The sequence below is a fragment of the Mirounga leonina genome, unplaced genomic scaffold (assembly GCF_011800145.1).
Source record: "Mirounga leonina isolate KUSES-001 unplaced genomic scaffold, KU_Mleo_1.0 Mir_173, whole genome shotgun sequence".
Lineage (NCBI taxonomy): Eukaryota > Metazoa > Chordata > Mammalia > Carnivora > Phocidae > Mirounga > Mirounga leonina.
The window spans coordinates 74,557,820-74,579,991 of record NW_023270447.1 but is presented as its reverse complement, the minus strand read 5'-3'; the positions used below and the strand labels follow the sequence as shown (position 1 = coordinate 74,579,991).

Here is a 22,172-nt window from a genome sequence, read left to right as displayed (position 1 = left end):
GTTGTTTGCAAGTACATTGTCAAAAACTTTTTTAGCCTGTAAGCTCCTCACGTTCAGAAAACCAACATGTCTCTGTTTTTGAGATCTGTTTTCAGTGATTCATTCACTCATCTGTTCAAACATGTATCAAGTCTTTCTCTGTCCCAAGAAGGTGCCATGCTAGAAGAGCAAGAATACAGAACTGAATGTGTCACGAGGCTTGCCCTCAGGCAGCTCCCAGTCTGGTTCATGTACACACATAAGTCACCCATGGTGCTGGGTACCAGACTAATGGATGTGCAGGGCACAAGCTGGTGCTGATGAAAGTAGTGATCAGTTGTGGTTCAAAGTTCAGCCAGAGTCATCTTTTTAAAACACAAATCCAATAATGACATAAGGATTTATAACAAAAGAAATCACACTGTGAACACTTTACCACCTGAATCATGCTTTTGTTCACTTGATGATGTAATATGAGCACTTTTCCGTGCCTTGTGTTTTTAATAATTTGTCATATCGTTATTTCTAATGGCTGCAGAATATATCTTGCTTTAATTGACTTAATCATTCAAGTTGTTTATGTAGGCTGTTTCTAATTTCTCGTTATTACAAATGATGCTACAATGAAGTCTATAAACTTAACTCTTGTCAGCATTTTGGATTACCTCAGGATCTGGGTCTGGATGTGTCCGTTTCACCTCATTCTTGCCAAATAGAGTAGTAAACTACTCTAATTTTATAGGTGAAAGTTGGTATTTTACTTTTATTTAATAGAAATCACTTCTTGGGGCACCTGGCTGGCTGAGTCAGTAGAGCATGAGACTCTTGATCTCGGGGTTGTGGGTTCCAGCCCCACACTGGGTATAGGGATTACTTTAAAAAAAAAAAAAAAAGAAAAGAAAAAAAGTATTTCTTAGAAGTCTTCATGTCAACAGCTAATGCTATATAATGACGGGTTTGTGTTAGCCATAGCACAGATGTTCTATTTTCATTTTGTCAATTTTATCTCCTCCCACCCCTCTAGAGTGACCTCATTTTCGATAAGAATTCTGCCCACTGCCTGAAGTAGGTGGAAAAAACCTTTTGGCAGACACATTTGAAACTCAGATTAAGTGGGGATCTGAAGTCACACAGCAAAGTGGTGGGACTGGAAATAACATTTCTTCTTCTTTATTTACATAATACTTTATAGTTAGTTCCTAAGGTACACTCAAATCTGTTACTTAATTTGTTTTTGTTTTTGTTTTTTTAGGGGGTGGGGGCAGAGGGAGAGAGAGATCTTAAGCAGGCTCCACGCTCAGCATGGAGCCTGACACAGGGCCAAACTCACAACCCTGAGATCATGAGCTAAGCCGAAATCAAGAGTTGGATGCTTAATCAACTGAGCCACCTAGGCACCGCTGTTATTTCAGTTGATTTGACCCTCACAGTAACCTATAAGTAGATAGGACAGATGTGCCCATTTTCAAAGATAAGAGAGCTGAGAAATTATATTGATTATACAGGGTCTCAGATTTCTTAGAGAATTAAGACCATGCTGCTAAGACAAGACTCTCAGATTTTCAGGGAAATCTGAATTAGAGCCCTTCCTCTTGCAGTTCATAAGTGAATATTATTTCCCATGTGATGGTACAAAAAATTTAACTCCCTCTGTGATTTGTAAAAAGAGGACCCAAAGGCACACAGTTGGTAAATGTAGTCTCATTTTAAACACTCAACCCAGAGGTGCCTGGGTGGCTCAGTCAGTTGAGTGTCCAACTCTCAATTTAGGCTCAGATCATGATCTCAGGGTTGTGAGATTTAGCCCCAAGTTGGGTTCTGCACTCAGCAGGGAGTCTGCTTCTCTCTCTCCCTCTCTCAAATAAATAAATAAATCTTAAAAAAAAAAAAAAAATAGACAGCCCAGATCTCTCTGCTTTTTTAACTGTGCTCCTGGAAGAATCTTCCCACCAAGAAATTTTATCTTCTAGACCCCTCCCAAGATGCAAGTCTTACCACTTGGAGATTCCAAATTCTGCCTCTTGGTGCTTGGTAGGACAGGTAAACAGTGTTCTTAGAACCAACAGACAACCAGCCTTTCAAATACCTTCTTTCCATGAACAGGAGTGTTTTACTTCAGATAAATGATGGCAGTCCCCATTCTTCCTCCATCCCATCTCCTTTCTAAATGTCCGTCTGCTTGGGAAAGTAGCTCCTAACCGACGTGGGAGGGCTGATTATTTTGCTCTTTTTTTAAATCCTAAGTAATACGGATTTTTTGCAGTGTTTCATGGTCCATATGACTTAAAAGTTTTTAAAAATGTTCTTTAGGGGCACCTGGATAGCTTAGTCGGTTAAGCAGCTGACTCTTGATTTCGGCTCAGGTCATGATCTTGGGGTCGTGGCCCCGGGTCAGGCTCTGCGCTCACCAGGGAGTCTCCCCCTTTCCTGCTGTCCCTCCCCACCCTGCGCACACACGTGCTCTCACTCCCTGTCTCTCAAATAACAAATCTTTTTTGAAAATGTTTTTTTAAAAATATTTTATTTATTTATTCATGAGAAACAGAGAGAGAGAGGCAGAGGGAGAAGCAGGCTCCCCGCCGAGCAGAAAGCCTGATGCGGGACTCTATCCCAGGACCCGGGGATCACGACCCGAGTCTAAGGCAGATGTTTAACTGACTGAGCCACCCAGGCGCTCCTAAAAGATGTTCTTTATAATACATTCAAACAATAACGGAAGTACATAAAGTAAAAAAGAAATAGTCTTTCCTTTTTTTTTTTTTTTTAAAGATTTTATTTATTTATTTGAAGAGAGAGACACAGCGAGAGAGGGAACACAAGCAGGGGGAGTGGCAGAGGGAGAAGCAGGCTTCCCGCGGAGCAGGGAGCCCGACGCGGGGCTCGATCCCAGGACGCTGGGATCACGACCTGAGCCGAAGGCAGACGCTTAATGACTGAGCCACCCAGGCGCCCCTAGTCTTTCCTTCTTATCCAGCCTTCCAGAAGTAATCATCAGTAAGAGTATGATGTATATCTTTCTAAACTTTGTTTATTTTTTATTTTTATTTTTAAAATTTTTATTTATTTATTTTTTAAAGATTTTATTTATTTATTTGAGAGCGAGAATGAGAGAGAGAGAGCATGAGAGGGGGAGGGTCAGAGGGAGAAGCAGACTCCCTGCCGAGCAGGGAGCCCGATGCGGGACTTGATCCCGGGACTCCAGGATCATGACCTGAGCCGAAGGCAGTCGCTTAACCAACTGAGCCACCCAGGCGCCCCTAAAATTTTTATTTATTTTTGAGAGAGAGAGAGAGTGCACATGGAGGGAGGGCAGAGGGAGAAGCAGACTCCCCACTTAGTAGAGAGCCCAATGCAGGGCTCGATCCCAGGACTCTGGGATCATGACCTGAGCCGAAGGCAGGTGCCTAACTGATTGAGCCACCCAGGCGCCCCTGCAGTCTATATTTTCTTTTTCCTTTTCTTTTTTCTTTTTAAGAGGGGTAGGGGAGCAGAGGAAGAAGGTGAGAGAGAATCTTAAGCAGACTTAACCATGCCCATTGTGGAGCCCAAAACAGGACTTGATCTCATGACCCTGAGATCATGACCTGAGCCAAAATCAAGAGTCCGACACTTAACTGACTGAGCCACCCAGGCACCCCTGCACTGTATATTTTCCGAATCTTATTTTTTTTCAATTAATTTTAGCTCTGATCTTCCCCAATCAGTGCATTTAGATTTATCTTTATTAAAAATAGTTGCATTAGTGTTGTATCAAATTGCAGGGTTTACTTTATTTTTCTTTATTTTTTTAAGATTTTATTTATTTATTTGAGAGAGTGAGTGTGTGTGTATGCAGATGAGCAGGGGAGGGGCAGAGGGAGAGGGAGTGGAAGCAGACTCCTCGCTGAGTGCAGAGCCTGACTCAGGACTCCATTGGAGGACCCTGAGATCATGACCTGAGTTGAAGTTAGACTCTTAACTGACTGAGCCACCCAGGCACCCCAGATGTATGCATTTTAAAAAACAATATGTTTCAAGTGAAGGACACATTCTAGTGGGTGCATCTCGTTTTAGGCCTGCAGTGAAATGACTTTGGGCAAGTTATTTATCTTCTCTGAGCCTCAGTTTCCTTATGTATAAAATGAGGATCGAAATACTTTATATAGTTGTGAGGACTAAAATCATACATTTATTTGAATGTTAAGGGCCTCCGCCTGTATTGGCTAATGGTGTTCTATCAACTGGGAAGCCTTACATATGAGTTCACCATAAGAATAATCTGAAAAAAAGATGCGTGCTTACCTTTGTCTCTTCCCCACTCGCCTTAGTGATGTCTCTGAGTCTCTGCTCGATAAGTGCCTCTATACCAACCACTCTCCGAATCCTGACATCTTGATCCGGACTTCCGGGGAAGTGAGGCTCAGCGACTTCTTGCTCTGGCAGGTAAGTAGTTTGCAACCACTGTTGTGTTTGTGTCAGCCTGAAGACTATGATTGCACCCACAGGATGGATTTAGTAGGGCTCATCCCCACTCGTAGCCATGCTGGTACCAGAGAACGGGGGTGGCAGGGGGAATCTGGAGAAATGTATCCAGGCTGTGCCTGGTAACATTTACTGTTCTTCTTCTTCTGTCCCTGGCTTTGCCAGCCTGTGTGGTTCTTGTTCTCTGAAGTGCCTAGAGGAAAATCAAGGCTATCCAGCTGTGGTGAAAACTTCACTTGTGCCCCTGTTCAAAGCACTGGACTTCTGCCTTGTGTTCTTGAGCATAAGCAGCTGCCCTGGTAATCTGCCAGGTACTCCAGCCCCTCTGGGCTAGAACCTTGCCTTGCAGTTATAGGTCTGTGTCCTTCAGATGAAGCAGCTGTGTCTATGCAAGCACAGTCCACAAGGGATAGAAACTATATGCAGACTCTTTCTTAGGGGCCTGCTGCTGCCTCTAAGCTCAGTCACCCCTGTGTAAATGGTCCCCCAAAAGCTCAGAGCCAAATCAGTTTGCCTTTGCTTGAAAATCTCCATCATCTGTCAACTTGGCCCCTAAGTAGCACATGACTGTTCAAGGAGAGGTTGGAGGGACTCAGCTTTGAAGCAAGTTCCAGAAATTTTAATAGACCATAGTCTTAAAAGATTTAGCTACTGAAGATACTTTTGGTCTTTGGCTATATTGAAAGAAATAATGTGCAGCTTATGGTTCGGTGGTCTGCTGTGCTGGTCAGATCATGTCTGGAAAGTTTACTTCTGGGCACTGAGTTTTAAAAGACTGCATTGGTAAACTAGAGGACTTACCAGAAGCAGCCAACCTGGATAGCAAGGAATCTGGAACTCACGGCCTGTAAGGAATGAGTGAAGGATAGTGGTCTGGAAAAGGGAGGCATGGTGACAGTTTATTCCCTTAGAAAAAAATACTGAATTCCTCCTTCGTGTGCTGGGAATATGGCAATCACCAAGTCAGAAATAATCCCTGCTGCCTTAAAATGTATGGTTTTTTGGCAAAGGTAAACTGAGCAAGACATGACAACCTTGGGGACAAATAACAGTTCTAATCTTGACTTCAAATATTTGAAAGAATGTCACTTTGAGGAAGAAACAGACCTGTTCCAGAGAAAAGACTTGAGACTTTGGTAGAAGTACCAGGGAAGGTGACATTGGTTTAGCAGAACAAGCTGTCTGACAACTAAAGTCAGCCCTCTTGAGGCACTGAACTCCTCACTACTAAAGGTATCAAGCGGTGGCTGTCAAGAATGTTCCAAAAGGAATTCTTAACATCAGTGATTATTATTAGGGTTCACCCAGCTCTGTAGTCTGACTGCTTTGTGTACATTATCTTGTTTAATTTTCATTGTACCTTAAAAACCAGGTATTCTTATTCCCCAGTTTTACAGTTGAGGAGACTGAGGCCCAGAGAGGTTAAGTAACTTGCTTCATGTCACATGGATGGTAAATAGTGGACCCAGGATCCGAAGCCAGGTAGTCTGGCCCCAGAGCCCATGCTCTTCACCACGTGTCCTACTCTGCTACTTAAAAATAACAGCCCCAGCTACCATTTGTTCACTGCTGACTTTTATCAGACAACATGTCTCCCAGATGACCTCTAAGGGCCAAGACCCGATAACATAATCCAGATGTTATTTCATAGTCCTAAAATTGGCTCTTAGAAAAATCCTGGTGGGAATGTTGACCTAGTCTTGCTATAGTTCTGCCTTGCTGCACTCAGGTGCCTCAGATGACCCCTCCCCATGAGCGAGGGACTTCAGGACTGGCAGTGATGGTAGCTCCAGCTTGAGGTGCCCGGGCTCTCTTCATCTCTGGGCCCCTGGGTTATGCTCATCCTGCTTCTTCTTTGGAAGCCTGACCGGGAATATGTTCCAGCAGCATGCTGCTAAACTATCCTGTCTTCCTTCCCCCGCTTTCCCAGACTTCCCACTCCTGCTTGGTGTTCCAACCCGTTCTGTGGCCAGAATACACATTTTGGAACCTCTGTGAGGCCATCCTGCAGTACCAGATGAACCATAGCACGCTCCAGGTAAGAAAGAGTTCAGGGCTGGTCTGACTGGATGTGATGGAAGAAAAGGTTAGCATCGATTGACCACCTGCTACTTACACGAGGCACTTGCTAATAAGCATGTAATGATGATAGTAGCTACTACTTGTTTACTATGTGTCAGGGACTGTGAACATCTTATAGGTACTATATCATTTAATGCTCCCAAGATCCCAATGACCTGGGTATTATCAGCCCCACTTGTGCAAGTGAATACATCGAAATTCTTTTTTTTTTTTTTTTTAAAGATTTTATTTATTTATTTGAGAGAGAGAGAATGAGAGACAGAGAGCATGAGAGGGAGGAGGGTCAGAGGGAGAAGCAGACTCCCTGCCGAGCAGGGAGCCCGATGCGGGACTCGATCCCGGGACTCCAGGATCATGACCTGAGCCGAAGGCAGTCGCTTAACCAACTGAGCCACCCAGGCGCCCCATCGAAATTCTTTTGTTAAGGACACATAACCAATAAGAGACAGAACTAGGATTCAAGTTACATGTCTTTAATCTCTTTGCCTCAGAAACACAGGAAAGACCTCTCAGAGAGATTGGCCATTCCCTGACGGTATTAAACTAATAAAAGATTGTAGAAATGGAAGTATACAAAAGTCAAGCCTCTTCCAGAAGGGATTAAGAACAAAGTAGCGCTGTCTTTCTATTATATAAAATATGTTCTGCGAACATTTGAAGTTCTTTCAGTTTTGATCACCACATCTTGAAACAGGTTTTAATAGGAGGCAGAGTCACCTGCATCTGATTAGAATTCTTAATAATAATGGTAGTTTGTGTGGTGGTTAGTATGTTAGATGTTTTCAAGTAAGTTTTCTTAACCCTTCCAGCAATCCCACAGGTTTGGTGTCTTCATTTTCCAAATCTGGAAACAGGGACAGGGTCACTGTCTCTAGGCCACAGACTTTTAAACCCAAAGCTGCTGCTGTTTTTTGAGTCTAGAAAGAAAATGGCCAGGAGGAAATAATGATTTAAGTCAGGGCTTCTTAATCTCTTTGGAGAATCTGATGAAAACCGTAGACCATCTTCCTAGAAAAATTGCACAGATCATTCTAACATATGGCATTTTGCATAGAATTGTACTCATCACTGAAACACTTAGACTACTACCGGGGGTTTACATAACCCCTGGAATCTGTCCATGAATCCCACATCCAGAACTCCTGGTATAAGTCAATCAAATCATGAAGCTTTGGTCATGTGCTTGGTCATTAGAATATGAAGAATTAAAAGAGGAAGTTCTGTTCAAGTGAAAGGAAAAACAGCAGAGTCTCAATTATCCACCATCAGTGAGGAATGAATATCAGATTTTTCCACATGATCAAAGCTCCTTTAAGAACCAAAATTTTTTTCTATCCTTTTTTTTTTTTTAAAGATTTTATTTATTTATTTGATAGAGAGAGACACAGTGAGAGAGGGAACACAAGCAGGGGGAGTGGGAGAGGGAGAAGCAGGCTCCCAGCGGAGCAGGGAGCCCGATGTGGGACTCGATCCCAGGACCCTGGGATCATGACCTGAGCCGAAGGCAGTCGCTTGACCGACTGAGCCACCCAGACGCCCTCTATCCTTTTTTGATGGAAAACCGAAATGTGTCTTGTACATAATCATTGCCACCAGGCACTCGCTAATAATGATGATGGCCACTGCCATCTTAAAGCCCTTCATTGGACAGGGATGCCCTTGAAGGGTGGGACTGTTTGCCCTAAGCTAGATGGTCCCCAAATACTTGGCTTTGGGATTTCGTGTGTATTTTTTTTTTTTTTTAAAGATTTTATTTATTTATTTGAGAGAGAGAGAATGAGAGAGAGCACATGAGAGGGGAGAGGGCCAGAGGGAGAAGCAGACTCCCTGCCGAGCAGGGAGCCCGATGCGGGACTCGATCCCGGGACTCCAGGATCATGACCTGAGCCGAAGGCAGTCGCTCAACCAACTGAGCCACCCAGGCGCCCTCGTGTGTATTTTTGTACATCCTCCGTCTCATTTTCTACCACCGTCAATGGCTACTTTTGACAGCATCCCTCTCCTCCTCTTCCTATTTACTGTTTTAAATCGGCTATAGGCCAGGAAACCAGTCAGTTGAGCTTGTTAGAAATAGGTCTATAAAGTGAGGTAAACTGGCTCTGAAGCCCAGAGGATGTTGGTGCATGAGCTTTTGTGTATGGATATACTCTTATCTCTGACTTGGCTGCTCAGAAGCCTTTTATAGTAATTTCAGAGGACTTAACTTTCATTCATTGCATGAACATTTATTGAGTACCAAGTATGAGTCAGAGACTACACTAAGCATAAGATTCCTACCTTCGTGGAGCTTGTAGTCTTACTTGAGATAGATAATAAACAAGTAAACAAATATATAAGGTAATTTCAGACTGTAATAAGGCAGTGAAGAAAATAGAGTGATATACTAGAAAGTAATGAAGAAAGTAAGAGGTACTGCATAGAGCAGTCAAGGAAGGACTTTCCGAGGAGGTGGTTTTTAAGCCATGATATAAAAGATGAGAAGCAGCCAGATGTGTGAAAATCTGGGGGTAAAGAATCACTCTCTGCAACAGGAGCAGCAATGTAAGGACACCGAGATCATCAAGTCTGGGTCTTGGAAGAACAAATGAAGAGGCCATCATGCAGGGGGGAGAAGGGTGTGAGATGAGGCTGGGTGGGAGTCAGGCCTCTGGTTATATAGGACCTTATGGGCCATGGTGACACGGCTGAAGAATTTTGATCAGAGGAATGACAGGATCTGATTTACATTTTGCAACAATCACCCAGGATTTTCAGGGAAGCGGGAGTCAGGGACCAAACTACAGTAGTCCAGGTGAAAGGATGTGCCTCAGGGTCAGGTGGTGGCTGTAGGGAGGGGGAGGTTTGAGTGGACCGAGATGGGGAAAAACAAATGTTAAAAACAGAAACAAATGAAAGTAACTCTAAATTAATAATATAACCCCTAGAGAAAAGAATTCAGATTATCTCAACATAGTTCTCTGACTATACATCTTTAGTGAGATATATTCTAAGGGTAATACAAACTGAAAGGAAACTTAACCATTATTTAAGAGGTTTTTGTTAGTGGTAATGTTGATGATGTAATTTTGAACCTCATGGATCTCAGAGGATAAAACAAATTGAGTACAAATATTAATGGTACTAGTAATCCAGACGTGTAAGTTTTGGCCTGGGTGGTTGGGAGGATGGTTCTCCTGTTTCCTGGGGTGAGGTGGGACATGTTTGAGGACAAGTATTAAGAGTCCCAATTTGTACTTGGGAATCCTAATTGCAAACATTTATCGAGTTCTTACCACATGTCAGGCATCCTTTACATGGATTCTGTCTAGTGCTAGAAGGTCGATACCATGGTTATTTCCACCATTTTTAAAGTAAGGAAACCAAAGTTAAAACAGATGTCCTGAATCCTTTTTTCAGGGGGCCTCTTGGGGATCCTGGCCAGGCTTTACCTACCCAGGAGTCCTCAAAGCTCTGTTTCTAGAAATCTCAGCACCTCAGCAGAAGCACTAAGAGTAGATTCCAGATTAACAACATCCTCGCCAGTCTGGCCTCAGACCAGAGAGCTGGTCTTTCCAGTGTCTCCCTTTTATGTACCCTGTCTCATGACCAAACTAGACTTCATGGTTCCTTATTCAGTTTCCTACCCTTCAGTTTCCAACCTCCATGTCTGTGTTCCCATCCCATTTCCCAAATTCCCATTGTTCAAATCTGAGCTGCTCTATCTCTAAGCCCAGCACAGTGTGTCTCTGTTCCTACAGGAAGCCAGGGGGTAGCTTCTAGACCTAGAGTAACTCACTGGGATGAGCATCCCTGGTGCAAGCTAAGGGAAGCAGGGACTGAGCTACAGGTTGGGGCTAGACCTTGGTATCTGAAGGGACCTTGGCAGTGTTCAGGTGATCACCCATCAGCTGTAGAAAATAGGGGCTGCTGGTAAAGCATGCAGTAAGACAGAACATCAGCAGGGGAGGGGTGTGTGGCAATGCAGAGCCACTGAGCCTCAGTTACAAGCTGCAGGAATGGAAGGTCCATGAGGGGTCACTGACGGAGATGACTAGTAAGTGTTTGGTCTATCTCTTCGGTAAGAATGGTATCACAGAGGATGCGTGTTCCCACTAAACTTCCTTTGATGCATTTATCAGAGATGAAACGTGAGGCTGGGTCAGTCGACTGTTTTATTTCTTTTTGTTTGTTTGTTTGTTTTTATTTATTTGAGAGAGAGAGAGAATGAGAGACAGCATGAGAGGGAGGAGGGTCAGAGGGAGAAGCAGACTCCCTGCCGAGCAGAGAGCCCGATGTGGGACTTGATCCCGGGACTCCAGGATCATGACCTGAGCCGAAGGCAGTCGCTTAACCAACTGAGCCACCCAGGCGCCCGACGGTTTTATTTCTATTTTATTTCTTCAGGTAGTCGCTGTCTTCTCCTTAGGAAAAGTTAAAAGCTTGAACTATTGTCTCCTACATTCCTGACTGAACCATGGCGTTGCCTGCTAATCCTGCTCATTCTGGGACTGACGGGCAATGACTTAACCCTGCAGAGTATCATTCTCCTCACCTGTAAAATGAGGAGTGGTGTCAATAAGAATGCCTCCCTGGGGTGCCTAGGTGGCTCCGTGGGCTCAGGGTCCGACTCTTGATTTCGGCCCTGGTCTTAATCTCAGGGTTGTGAGTTCAAGCCCCACATTGGGCTCTGCACTGGGCATGGCGCCTACTTAAAAAAAAAAAAAAAAAAAAGTCCTGCCTCACAGGTTTGTGATAGGGTGCAGTAAGCTAATACAGCAAAAGTGCTGAGAGCAGTGCTGGAACAGAATTCATCTTCAGAGAATCATGGCCAGTATCCTTTCCCGTGTGTGTCTCTGAGCTCTTCATCAGAGTTCTCCTGTCTCCAGAAAAGCCATAGGCTCAGAGCACCCTTCTCATCCCGTGCCAGTACAGTTCCCTAGGCAGGAGACCCTGGGGGTGCTTCAGTATGTGGTGTTTCTGGCAGGGGTAGCTGTCTCAGGCAGCCATCAGAAATGCACCCCCCATGCTACTCACCTGGGCACGTTGACTGCGGCAAATGGGGACTTATGGGTGGACTTGTCATTGGCTAATAAATGTTTTGTAACCAAATGCCTGCAGCCTCTCTCCAGGCCCAGACAGTGTAGCGGAGGACTTGAGAATTTATATACTGGAGGGGCTGTTACATCTTGCTCCCTAATTCTGCTGAGGAGAGAACAAGAGCAGAGAGGCTTAATGCTCAGGAGAGGTTTAGATGAATAGGGCAGAGCCCCATTTCTCAAAGCAAGCTCCATGGAGCCCTTGCACCAAGATGGCATGAGGTCTGTATAAAAAGTCTCTAAGGAAATTACTAATACCCACACCTGATTGGTCATTAAAAGGGAAAGTAGACAGTATGGTCAGGGAGAGAGAAATTGATTGTTAAGACTTCTTGAGCCTGGATTTTCTGAGGCTTCATGAATACCTGAGAAGACTTAAAACACATCTGAAATGTGGAGGTAGATCCAGACCATGCGGAGGCTGGATAGACAGGCATTTATATGCACTGATTCCCCACGCCACCCCTACAAAGCACAGCTTATCCAGAGACACATTTCCCATAGGTCTCTCAAGAAGCTACCTTAGTGGAGAAACCAGTGGAACTTCAGCCTGCTGTGACCTAGGCCCTCCCCACCTCAGCCTCAGTGTCCTTATCTGTACAATGGGGAGGCTGGGTAGATGGTCTTTAGGAGCTCCCCTGGCTCTGTCATCCTAACAGTAAATCTGATTCCTGGCAATAAGGGGCCAGGCCCTCCCTTGACTGCAGCCTCCCTGCCCAGCACTCAGTCTGGGGATGCCATCAGAAGAAGCCTGAGCCTCACAGAGTGACTTTAAGCAGCTCCATGTTTCCTCCCTCTGTGGCTGAGTACTCCCCTCGTTTCTGTCCTGCCAGTACTTACCTACTTGGCTTTGTCCACAAGCAGTGGTAAGAGAAGAGCAGCTGACCGTGAATAGCCAACTACTAAGTTGGCCATTCATTTTCTCATTTTTCCTTAAGCCACCCATTGTGCAGAGGACTCACTCTGGCCTGGTCAAGCTCTTCAATTCTGTGTGTCTTTGCCATTATTCCCACTGCCTGATATTCTCCTCCCCCCATACACCCCACCTTTATCCAAATCCTCCCCGTTGGTTAAAACCCAGCTCAAATTCTGCCTGTCCATGAGGTGTCACTGTTTCTTGATCATCATCAGTGACAATGTCTCTCTTCTCTGAGCTCTGTGTCCTAATCGGCCCATAAGCACGTGGATTGCTGAGACCATATCCTCCATATCCTGTACATCATACCCTAGTAAGGTTCTGTACACAAAACCCAGGGTTCCTCCTTCTGCCCAAGGCCAGGAAGAAGCCCTTCCAGCAAGATGGAAGGCCTTCACAGTGACTTCTCAAACCCTTCTAGTCTTCATAGCTCCATGTGTGAGCTCATCACCCTAGCAGAAGAGTGCCCTTGAATGCCTGGGTTCATACAGGAGCCTAGGGAGGGATTTTCCAGAATTTCCATTTGTTATCTTTATTCATGCAGTAAACCTTGATTGCTGAGAGACCCTAGCAAATCATTTCCCTACTCTGAATTTCCATGTCTGTCTCCAAAAGATAAAAAGTAGCTGCACTGAGAGGGTCAAGTGCTTGTGCATGTGTAAGATACTCTTTAAGGGAGGAAGGCGGAGCAATCCAGGTTTACAGGCTGAGTAGGACACAGGTACACAAATACTGTACTACAAGGTAGAATGTGGTAAGGGTCATCAGGGTATAGAAGGCCAACCTAGCAGCAAAGTGTAGTTTCTTACACGTGGAATAGGTTTGGCAGGAGGAGCTCTGGAGCCAAGGCTCCATATCCAGTCAGGATGGCCTTGGTCCGGCTCCGGGGGGATTTTCCCCTCACCAGGAGCTTCCTCCCTGCCTTCCTAGGGCCACCTGGTCAGTCAGTTGAGTATTTCACATGTACAGGGCGCCCAAAGTGCCAGAGAGGAAACGCCACACGGTCTCTGCCTTCTGGGAGTTTATGGTTTGTCTGGAGATACACAAGCAAATGAGAAGTGCTGCCAGGGAGCACGATCCCTTCCCTGGTGTCAGAGCTGGTTCCAGGAGCCCCGAGCACTCAGGCAAGCCCTCACGTGCTTTATTTTCTAACAGAAGAAGTGGCCTATGGATAACACCTATTCTACTCGGTAGAATGCAGTAAGTGGCTTAAGAGAGCCGAACCTGTTTCTCACCACGTTCCTAGGAGGATCATTTGCTGGAAGAGTCAGGCCGGTCTCCCTACAGGAGGCAAGTCTGGAGCCAAACTCGGAAAAATAGTTGAGGGGGTTGGGAGGATGGCACCCTTAGAATGACCCGGGAAGCCAAAGGAGGTGACCCATTGGCCGTGCCCCAGGCAGGAATAGGACCTTCCTTGCAGCAGAGAATAGACAATAACTTGTGAAATTGCTGTTTCTGTGTGAGAGCCTGCTAATATGCGAGAGAGGGTTTTGCATATATTATCTCTAATCCTTAAAACCACTCTTCAAGGTAGACACAACCCCCACTTTACAGATGAAGAAATGAGGTTAGGAGAGGATTTGCCCAAAGCCACAAAGCTAGTTGGTGGGGGAACCAGAAGTCAGACCCGCGTTCGCCTGGTTCCCTTCCAAGTGTGAGCCTGAGAAGAATTTCAAGAAAGACAGAGGCTCCCACCCAAAACAAACCAAGATGGACCCAGAACTGCCGCTGCCGGGCCTCTGCCTCATGGGCGCCCCCCCTGCACAGCCACTCCCAAGCTCTTCCTGATCTGGTACAAACTCCCCATTGTTCCACTTAACTTGGCCCGCCTGGTGCCCCACCCCCTACCTCCTCCATCCCAGTTCCACTCACACCTAAAAATGATCTCCCCACCCCGACCCCCACTTTTGTCTAGCAGAAGGCCCGAGACATGTATGCAGAGGAGCGGAAGAGGCAGCAGCTGGAGAGGGACCAGGCTGCAGTGACAGAGCAGCTGCTGCAAGAGGGGCTCCAGGCCAGTGGGGATGCCCAGCTCCGACGGACGCACTTGCACAAACTCTCAGCCAGACGGGAAGAGCGGGTCCAAGGCTTCCTGCAGGCCTTGGAACTCAAGCGGGCTGACTGGCTGGCACGTCTGGGCACTGCATCAGCCTGAGTGAGGCTGGCCTCCTGCCACTTTGCCCTGCCCTCTGCCTCCAGGGCCCCACTCCCCTCTCTTTTCTTGGTGAAAGGCGCCTCCCTCCTAATGATGAATTGTGTTTCCTTTGCTTGGCAGGGGACCCCCAGAGGCCAGGTCTGCTGGCCGTAGATACACCTTTTGGACTGCCTGGGACAGTGGCCCCTGGGGAGGGTTGAGGTGCGAGTCTCCCATAAGTACACTAAAGCCAGCTCTGGTCACCCGTAGGTTTGGAGAGCAGGGAGCCCCAGGTCTTTGCTGCCTGTTCCTTCCACCTCTGCCACCTCTACGTGTGCTCCTAGATGCACTTTATTTTTTTACCAGCACATCCTTCAACACACAGAATTTCAGGGCAGAGGTCTCCCCAAAACCCTAGCCCTTTACCCTTCCATCTTAACCTTCTACCCGACTTTGACAAAAGATTTGGCTCCACCTTGGATCTGCTGGTAAATAGCTAATAGGCAGCCAGCGTTATTTGGGCAAGGAAGAGGAGGGAGAGACAGAAAATTTGCCCATCTGCTGCTCCTCCCCCTGGGCTCTCCACCTGGGATTTGCTATTGAATCTCTACCCCCTCCCACCACACAGTACTGATTGCTCACTGAAAGGCTCAGCGCCCCCAATGGCGCGCGGAAGCCAGGCGGGTGATTACAATCCAATTACCTATTGTCGACTCAGCCCACACAAGCTTTTCTCCTCCTCTTGCAGGGCATGGGGCCAGGCTCCACGCCCCTGTGAGACCAGCCCCCTCCATGACTACAGGGTAACAGAAGGGCCTGTAGGCCCTGGTGAATCTAATCCACCACAGGCCTCCTTCCCTGGAACGCGTCACAGGACCCAGAGCACAGAAACAAGCACTTCTCCCAACTGACTGACTGCCGTCCTCACCATCTCAGACTCTGCTTCCTACCGCCTCAGTCTTTGAGGCTTCTCTGTTCTTGACCTGGCCCCCTAAGTAGCCCCTGAGACTGATTTATTCTCAGCGCAGCGGAGTCTCCGCTTCTTAGGGCCAACTCTGCCCAGCAGGGAGAAGAGGACCAAGTCAAGGGCCATGTCCTTTCCCTTACCTCTCCCTGCCAGGCCTTGCTGCAGAGCTGCTGAGAGGATTAGTGCCTTTGAAGGGCTGTCTGCCCGAGCAGCTCTGCTTCAGGTGCCCGGAGCAGCAAGCCCCAGCCTTTAACACCAGCCAAACACCACTCTGTTGAGTCTTCCCATTTTACTTTCTGCGAACTGTTTCCCCAGCACCTCCCTCTAGGGGAGAGGTGGGGTCTTGCAAGCAGTGCTCCCAGCAGTCTTTAAACCCCTAACTTCCCTGTATTCCAGTCTCCTCTTCCCCTTCCTGTGCCAGGATACCTGGCACAAGAGACCCATTGGCCATCATCCCTGCTCCCAGAATCAGGCAGAAATGCCAGACACTGCGATTGAGAAGCCAATCAGTGCACCCTTTGGCAAGCCCCCCACACACACCTGGCATTCCCCACAACCAATCCCTGGCACAGGGTTCCCAGAGAGCAGGTGCTGTACATTTTCCAGCTTTACAATGGGGCTGTTGACAGCCTTAATTAGGGAGGCATGAATTATGCGGCTATAATGCAGAGCCCTACAATTAAAGCGGGAATGAGGGGCTGGAGGCAACAAACGGAATCTGCCCAGTGAGCCTGGCTATTGAGTCCTGTCTCCGTTCTGTTTCTGACTTTCCCTAATATGACTGAGGTACAGCAGAGATGATTAATGGAGCTGGTGTCTCTCTTTGGCTTTAGGTCCTGTATCCTGGAGAAGGTACACAGAGTGGGATGGGTAAGGGCTGAGGGACCACTACTGCCAAGGTGCAGGAGCTGCAGATAGTTGATAGGGACTCATTGTGATTGCCTTCTACCGGTAGGATTTGTACAAACCGGCTCAACCCTTGCCTCAGGAAAGTAGGTGGGACCTATTTAAATGTCCTCTTACCTGTGAGCCAGTCCCCCACTTGAGGATATTGTGTTCTTGTGTTCTCCTGGGTTTCAAGTAGAATTTTAAAAATTCTTAGACGTAAAACTTGTCTACAAACAGTACAACAGAAGAACACCTGGTTTTGCGGCTGCAATTGTCTGCCTTTCCTCAGGTGCGCTTGGCTACCTCCAGGATCCCCAGCTTTGGGAAAGTGCGGGGTGGGGGAAGCCAGTGGAAAAGCCCTTTTGCCATCGCAACACCTGTTCCTCTACTTGTTTCCTGATCCCCGGTCGCTTTCCTCCACCCTTCTTGTCCTCCCGCAAGTGAGAGGAAGCCAGCCTGCCAGTGTGGAAGGAGGGATTTCGCCAGCTGCGTTTGCAGCGCCCGGGCTTGGTGGCCGCGTCGGGTGGGGGCAGCTGAGCTTGATGTCTCCAGAGCGGGTGGAGCGTAGGGGGAGGGGAGTGCTAGTAGGCCTAGGCGGCTGCTCTCCATCATTCTGTGGCGGAGTTCCGAGGTTCGGGAATACAGGGACCTAAGCCCCTCGACAGGCTTTGAGGTGGGGGGGCTTCGTTGGCATTTGGGGAGGCGGCCGAGAAGCGGGTGCTGAAAGGACAGCTCCTACCTGCCCCACTGCACCCGAAAGGGACCTCTGCGTGTAAAGTCTCCCCCCCCCCTCGAACCCTCACCCCACCTCGAGCGGAACGCCTTCCAAGTGAGGAGCACGAGAGGATTCCTCGGAGTGGCAGCTTGGAAGGATGCACGTCCGGCTGCGCCAAGCTGGCTTCCCCGCTCTTTCCCCACTTCAGCGTCCGCCTGGGCCCTGGGAATTGCAGCCTGTGCCTCCACGCCGCGCGCTTCCTCCCGCCTCTGGCGGAGAAAGGCGGTGCGGCCAGGCCTCGAAAACCCTTCTTCTGGGGCCCCCAGCGGGAACAGGAAGGAAAGCGGCCGAGATGCGCCCTAAGTGTCGCATGGCTTGGAGAAGTGGGTAAGCTGGGTTGCATAAGGTGGAAGGAACTTGGTAGTTTGCAAAAGCCAGCTCTTGGCGGGAGCCGAAACGCAGAGCCCGCCGACTCGCGGGCGCGCACACACACACACACACACACATACACACACACACCCTCGTTTATTGCCATCGACGCGCGCCTCCCCCCACTGCGCCCCCACCCCCTAGGCGCGCCGCCGTCTCGCGCGCCCTTCCCCCGTACCCCCCTCCTCACTCCCTCCAGAGGAGGTGAGTTTAAACCCCGCCCACGTGACCCCAGCTGAGCCAATGAGCGGCGGCGGGAGGTGAAATCCGGTTCTAACCGGTCCGGGGCTCCCAGCGCTATAAAAACTTTATAAACCCCCCGGAGCCCGAGCAGTGTGAAGAAGAAGAGGCGAGAACGACCCCCGGACCGGCCAAAGCCCGCGCGCCGCTGCATCTCTGCGTCCAGCGCTTACGTCCCGCCGCCGTCGCCACCATGCCCAAGAGAAAGGTACGTGGCGCGAGGGGCCCAGGCGCTGGGCCGCCACTACCGCCGCCACTACCGCTGCTGCCGCCGCCGCTTCCCCGGCTTCGCGACGCGAGCATCGGCGCCGGGCTGGAGCAGGCTCAGACGCCCTGCACAGGGGCTCGAGGCGGTGTCAGACCGCCCCGGGCTAACCCTGCGCGTCTCGGCTGCCCGCGGGCGCCAGAGGCCATATTGGAGGAGCGGCGGCCGCGGCGGGAGGAGCCATGTTGGCGGCTGTTTATCCCGCTCCCCTCGGGCTCGACGCGCCCGCCCCGCGCCCCCTCCCCCATCGCCGTGCCCCCTCCCCTCCCCGCGGGCGGGCAATTCAAACCCGAAAGGGCGGGAAGGCGGTGCTCGGGCTTGGCGGGCGGGGGAGCGCGCTGCCGCCAAAAAACCGCCGCCGTGAGGGGGCGGGGCCCGTGTCCCTTGGGGCGGGGCTTCGCTGTGTGGCCCCACCTCCGCCCACGGCCCCGGCGCACGGGACTCGCGCCGGTACGCGCCGCTGCCGCCCACGAGTTCCCCCGGCTGCGCGCGCCTCCAGTCTCCCGCCCTCGACGGCTGCCATGGTAACGGCGCCCGGGCCCCGCCTCCGGAGCGGTTTGTTTGCACCATCTGCAGCTGTTGCTTCTGCCTGGCGCGGCGGCGAGGGCTGCGCTCCTCCGCGCTCCTCCGCGCTCCTCGCTCGGGTTTAGCGCGCGCTGCCCCGGGCGGCTTGGCGGAGGCTCCCGGCCGGCTGGGGCTCAGACGCCCGCCTTTACTGCGCGCTTTGGGCCATTTCGGGCGTGATGCTTGCATAGAGGAGCAGTCAGATCTTTGAGCGCTTCGGGCATTTTCATAGGAGCTGGGGATGCTAAAACCGGAAGATTTGTATGGAAAAGTTGTGTGCAAGACTTCCCCCTTCGGTTTTTTCCTTAGGACTGTTAACGCTTAGTGAGTCCCTAAGAATTGCCTTAGAAGCTACAACTTTCTTAGGCTTTGTTTGTCTTTTATAGGCTGAAGGGGATGCTAAAGGAGATAAAGCCAAGGTGAAGGATGAGGTGAGTCTTAAAAAGCTTTGGGACTCCTTTGCTGGCAATTAACCACACCTCTAGTCCCGAATTTCCCTAAGCTTTCTGCACTTCCAGTAGTCTAGACCAAACTCATGAGAAAATTTCTTACCTTTTGATTTTTTTAACTGTCCTATTTTTAATCTTTTTTTTTCTTTTAATAGCCACAGAGAAGATCTGCAAGGTTATCTGCTGTAAGTGTCTGCTATTAAATTATGTTTATCCCTGAAACTAAAAAGCATTAAAAATTTCCTTTGTTTCCCGTGGGTTATGGTTAGTGGCTGCTTTTGAATGATCTACTCTCTTGTGGGCTCTCCTGTTTGATATTTGCTAGTTCTGAAATTCTGGTGGCTGTAGTCAAAGTGGGACACCTTGGTGTGTTACTTAAATGGGTTCCTGAAGATAGGAAACTCCAGCGGAAAGCCAACCCCAGAAGCTTTACGAAAAAGAAGAAACTTTTTTTGTGCCAGTGGTACTGTGGTTTGGCAGTGGGTTGTTTTCGTACTAATGTTCTCTTCCTCTCTCCCTGACATAAAAGAAACCTGTTCCTCCAAAGCCAGAGCCCAAGCCTAAAAAGGCCCCTGCAAAGGTGAGTGGAACTGAGAGACCAGGGTGCTTCTAGGAGTTGCATAAAGCTGTGTGGTTTCCCACATTGCTGACAGTTCTGCTCTATAATGGGTTCATCCATTGACACAGACTTGATATGAGAAAGTTACTTGGACTGGGCCTTAAGCTTATGTTGGAATTGGTCATTTTCACAGTATGAGGCCTGTCCTTCAGTGTCTTAATTCAGCACAATGACGACCCCGTTTACAGATCAGAATCCCTATTATTTTGATAGCTTGCCTTATTTATCCCTGACATTTGTAGTACTGGTTTTCTAACCAAGAACTCTATCATCAGGATAACAATAATTGGACAACAAGGTCCTGGGTAGGGGGGGAAGGGTAGTCATCAGTTTACAGAAGATTGTACATTTAAAACCTAAGTATTCAAGGCGCTGTTTTCTTCTATTATTTACAGTCGAATAGAAACTTGTATGCTAAAGACCACAGCAAATGATAATTTGGCCTTGTTTTGATCCGTTTTTATCGATGCGGGAGGGTTTATAGTTTGTGTATGTGTTATCTTTGATAAACAATCCTGTGTCGTACAGAATTTTGCAGACCATACCCTGCTAATGCAAAATTAGAAGAAACTACTCTATTTTTTCTCGCTTCCCCTTTTTAGAAGGGAGAGAAGGTACCCAAAGGGAAAAAGGGGAAAGCTGATGCTGGCAAGGATGGGAATAACCCTGCAGAAAACGGAGATGCCAAAACAGACCAGGTACAACTGCTCTTTCACTTTCTGTGAAGTTGGCTCTGAGTCCGTTACCGATCCCAAAAGCTTTTATTACCTTTCTCCTGCGTCTGTATCGCCCAAGTCTGCTTTTCAGTCCAGAGTTTGCTTATGGTTTTCCCGTTAGCTTAAATTCTGGGTTCTTAAAGTCTCTGCCATCCAGTAACGGGCACTGTAGTGTGAGCTCCGTGTCCCAAGCTCATGCTACACCATAGAGTTTTCAAGCTGGGGATAAACTCCCCTTCTAATGCTAATGTGCCCCCTTCCCCGATGGTGCAGTGAGGTCCAGAGGGAAAGTTACCAAGTTATTCTCGAAACAAGGACTGCGTCTTGAAGGATCTAAAATCTGAACTTGGGTGTGGGAGCAAAGTAGTGCTGGGGATGGGATGGGAATGAAAACAGTGTCAAATCTGTAGGTGGTAACGTATTAATCTTTCTCTTCTAGGCACAGAAAGCTGAAGGTGCTGGAGATGCCAAGTGAAGTGTGTGCGTTTTTGATAACTGTGTACTTCTGGTGACTGTACAGTTTGAAATACTATTTTTTATCAAGTTTTATAAAAATGCAGAATTTTGTTTTACTTTTTTTTAAGCTATGTTGTTAGCACACAGAACACTTCATTGTTTTGGGGGAAGGGCATATGTCACTAATAGAGTATCTCCGAAGCTAGATTGAAAAAAGGGGAAAAACACCTGTCCCTTCTAGTTTTGAGAAACTTCCTCTTGGCTCCCAGGAGGAGGGATTCCTTGATGTTGACACACATGAGCCGCCTTGGCACAAACGCCTCGGTGGTGTGGAAAAAGTAAAACTCATTTTTTTATGTCTTCTCCCTTTCTGCCTTCAACATAGACTTGACTCCCTTAAACCCAGAGACCTGTTGGAACCTGACACCCAGGACATGGTTCCCCGTATGTCAGGCAATCTGGACTTTACAGTGTCACCACTGAGATGGCGTCCCTTAAAAAAATTCCTTTTTTAGCTCGTGGATCTTCAGATTGATAATTCTGCCATTTTCATTTCATTTCCTGAAAGTCAGGGTCGGCTTGTGAAAAGTTGTTAAACAACATGCTAAATGTGAACTGTCAACCCTCACTCTAAACTTTCCCTGTTCAGAGCATCACATGAAGACTTCATTGGGTTTTATAGTGGCTTTCTGATTTTGGTAGTCCATTGAAGAAGGGAGTTTGAAAGTTGTTGTATACTGTTAACGATCGTCTGCCCATGTCCTGCCTGAAATACCATGATTGTTTATGAAAAGTATCTTTAATAAAGCTGGATACAGTTTGGCTTGGAATGCTGCCTCTAATCTTTTCCCAGGAGTGGGGGAGCCTGGTTTCTCCAGGTCTCTTGGGACAGGATGCATTCTGGTGTGAGGTGTAGAGGTTTCAGGTACAGCCGTTCTGGTCTCGAGTCCGTCTGCAGAACACAGTGCTAGGTGCAGTTAGGAAAGATCCCTGGAGTGGACTGGTGAGAGGCCAGGAGCAGAGGAGTGATTTCTGTACTTGGTTATGTAGCATTACCTGAAGTGTATTTTTAAAGGCAGAGTTTGGGTAGGTCTGAGGTGTTGGCCTGGTAGTGGACAGCAGAAGAGCCTTTCCACTTCATTCACACTTAAAATCTCTATAAAACTAGAAAGTTAGTAGGTCCAACTATAGTCTTTGTGTCAGGAAAAAATGCTTCT

The 22,172-nt window shown here is 48.0% G+C and overlaps 2 protein-coding genes across 6 annotated transcripts in view; both read left to right on the top strand.

Moving 5' to 3' along the window:
* DHDDS (dehydrodolichyl diphosphate synthase subunit) overlaps positions 1 to 16,918 on the top strand; it is a 31,074-nt gene extending 14,156 nt beyond the window's left edge. For 4 of the 5 annotated variants that reach the window (XM_035019407.1, XM_035019408.1, XM_035019409.1 and 1 more), the window contains 3 exons: positions 4,287 to 4,401; positions 6,371 to 6,478; positions 14,429 to 16,918. In XM_035019407.1, coding sequence (XP_034875298.1) covers positions 4,287 to 4,401; positions 6,371 to 6,478; positions 14,429 to 14,668 — 463 coding nt within the window. In that variant the 3' untranslated portion in view covers positions 14,669 to 16,918. The remainder of the gene's footprint in view (positions 1 to 4,286; positions 4,402 to 6,370; positions 6,479 to 14,428) is intronic. The other variant, XM_035019410.1, reaches the window with a different exon arrangement.
* A 915-nt stretch (positions 16,919 to 17,833) lies between these two features.
* On the top strand, positions 17,834 to 21,785 carry HMGN2 (high mobility group nucleosomal binding domain 2). The gene is made up of 6 exons (XM_035019406.1): positions 17,834 to 18,094; positions 19,102 to 19,146; positions 19,320 to 19,349; positions 19,694 to 19,744; positions 20,386 to 20,481; positions 20,939 to 21,785. The coding sequence occupies exons 1-6, from the start codon at positions 18,080 to 18,082 to the stop codon at positions 20,972 to 20,974; spliced, it is 273 nt and encodes a 90-aa protein (XP_034875297.1). The 5' UTR covers positions 17,834 to 18,079; the 3' UTR covers positions 20,975 to 21,785.
* The last annotated feature ends 387 nt before the right edge of the window (positions 21,786 to 22,172 follow it).

Coding starts and splice junctions, on each gene's coding strand:
- HMGN2 (XM_035019406.1), top strand. Junction 19,350..19,693: donor GATCTGCAAGGTTATCTGCT/GTAAGTGTCTGC, acceptor CTGACATAAAAG/AAACCTGTTCCTCCAAAGCC. Junction 20,482..20,938: donor GAGATGCCAAAACAGACCAG/GTACAACTGCTC, acceptor TTTCTCTTCTAG/GCACAGAAAGCTGAAGGTGC.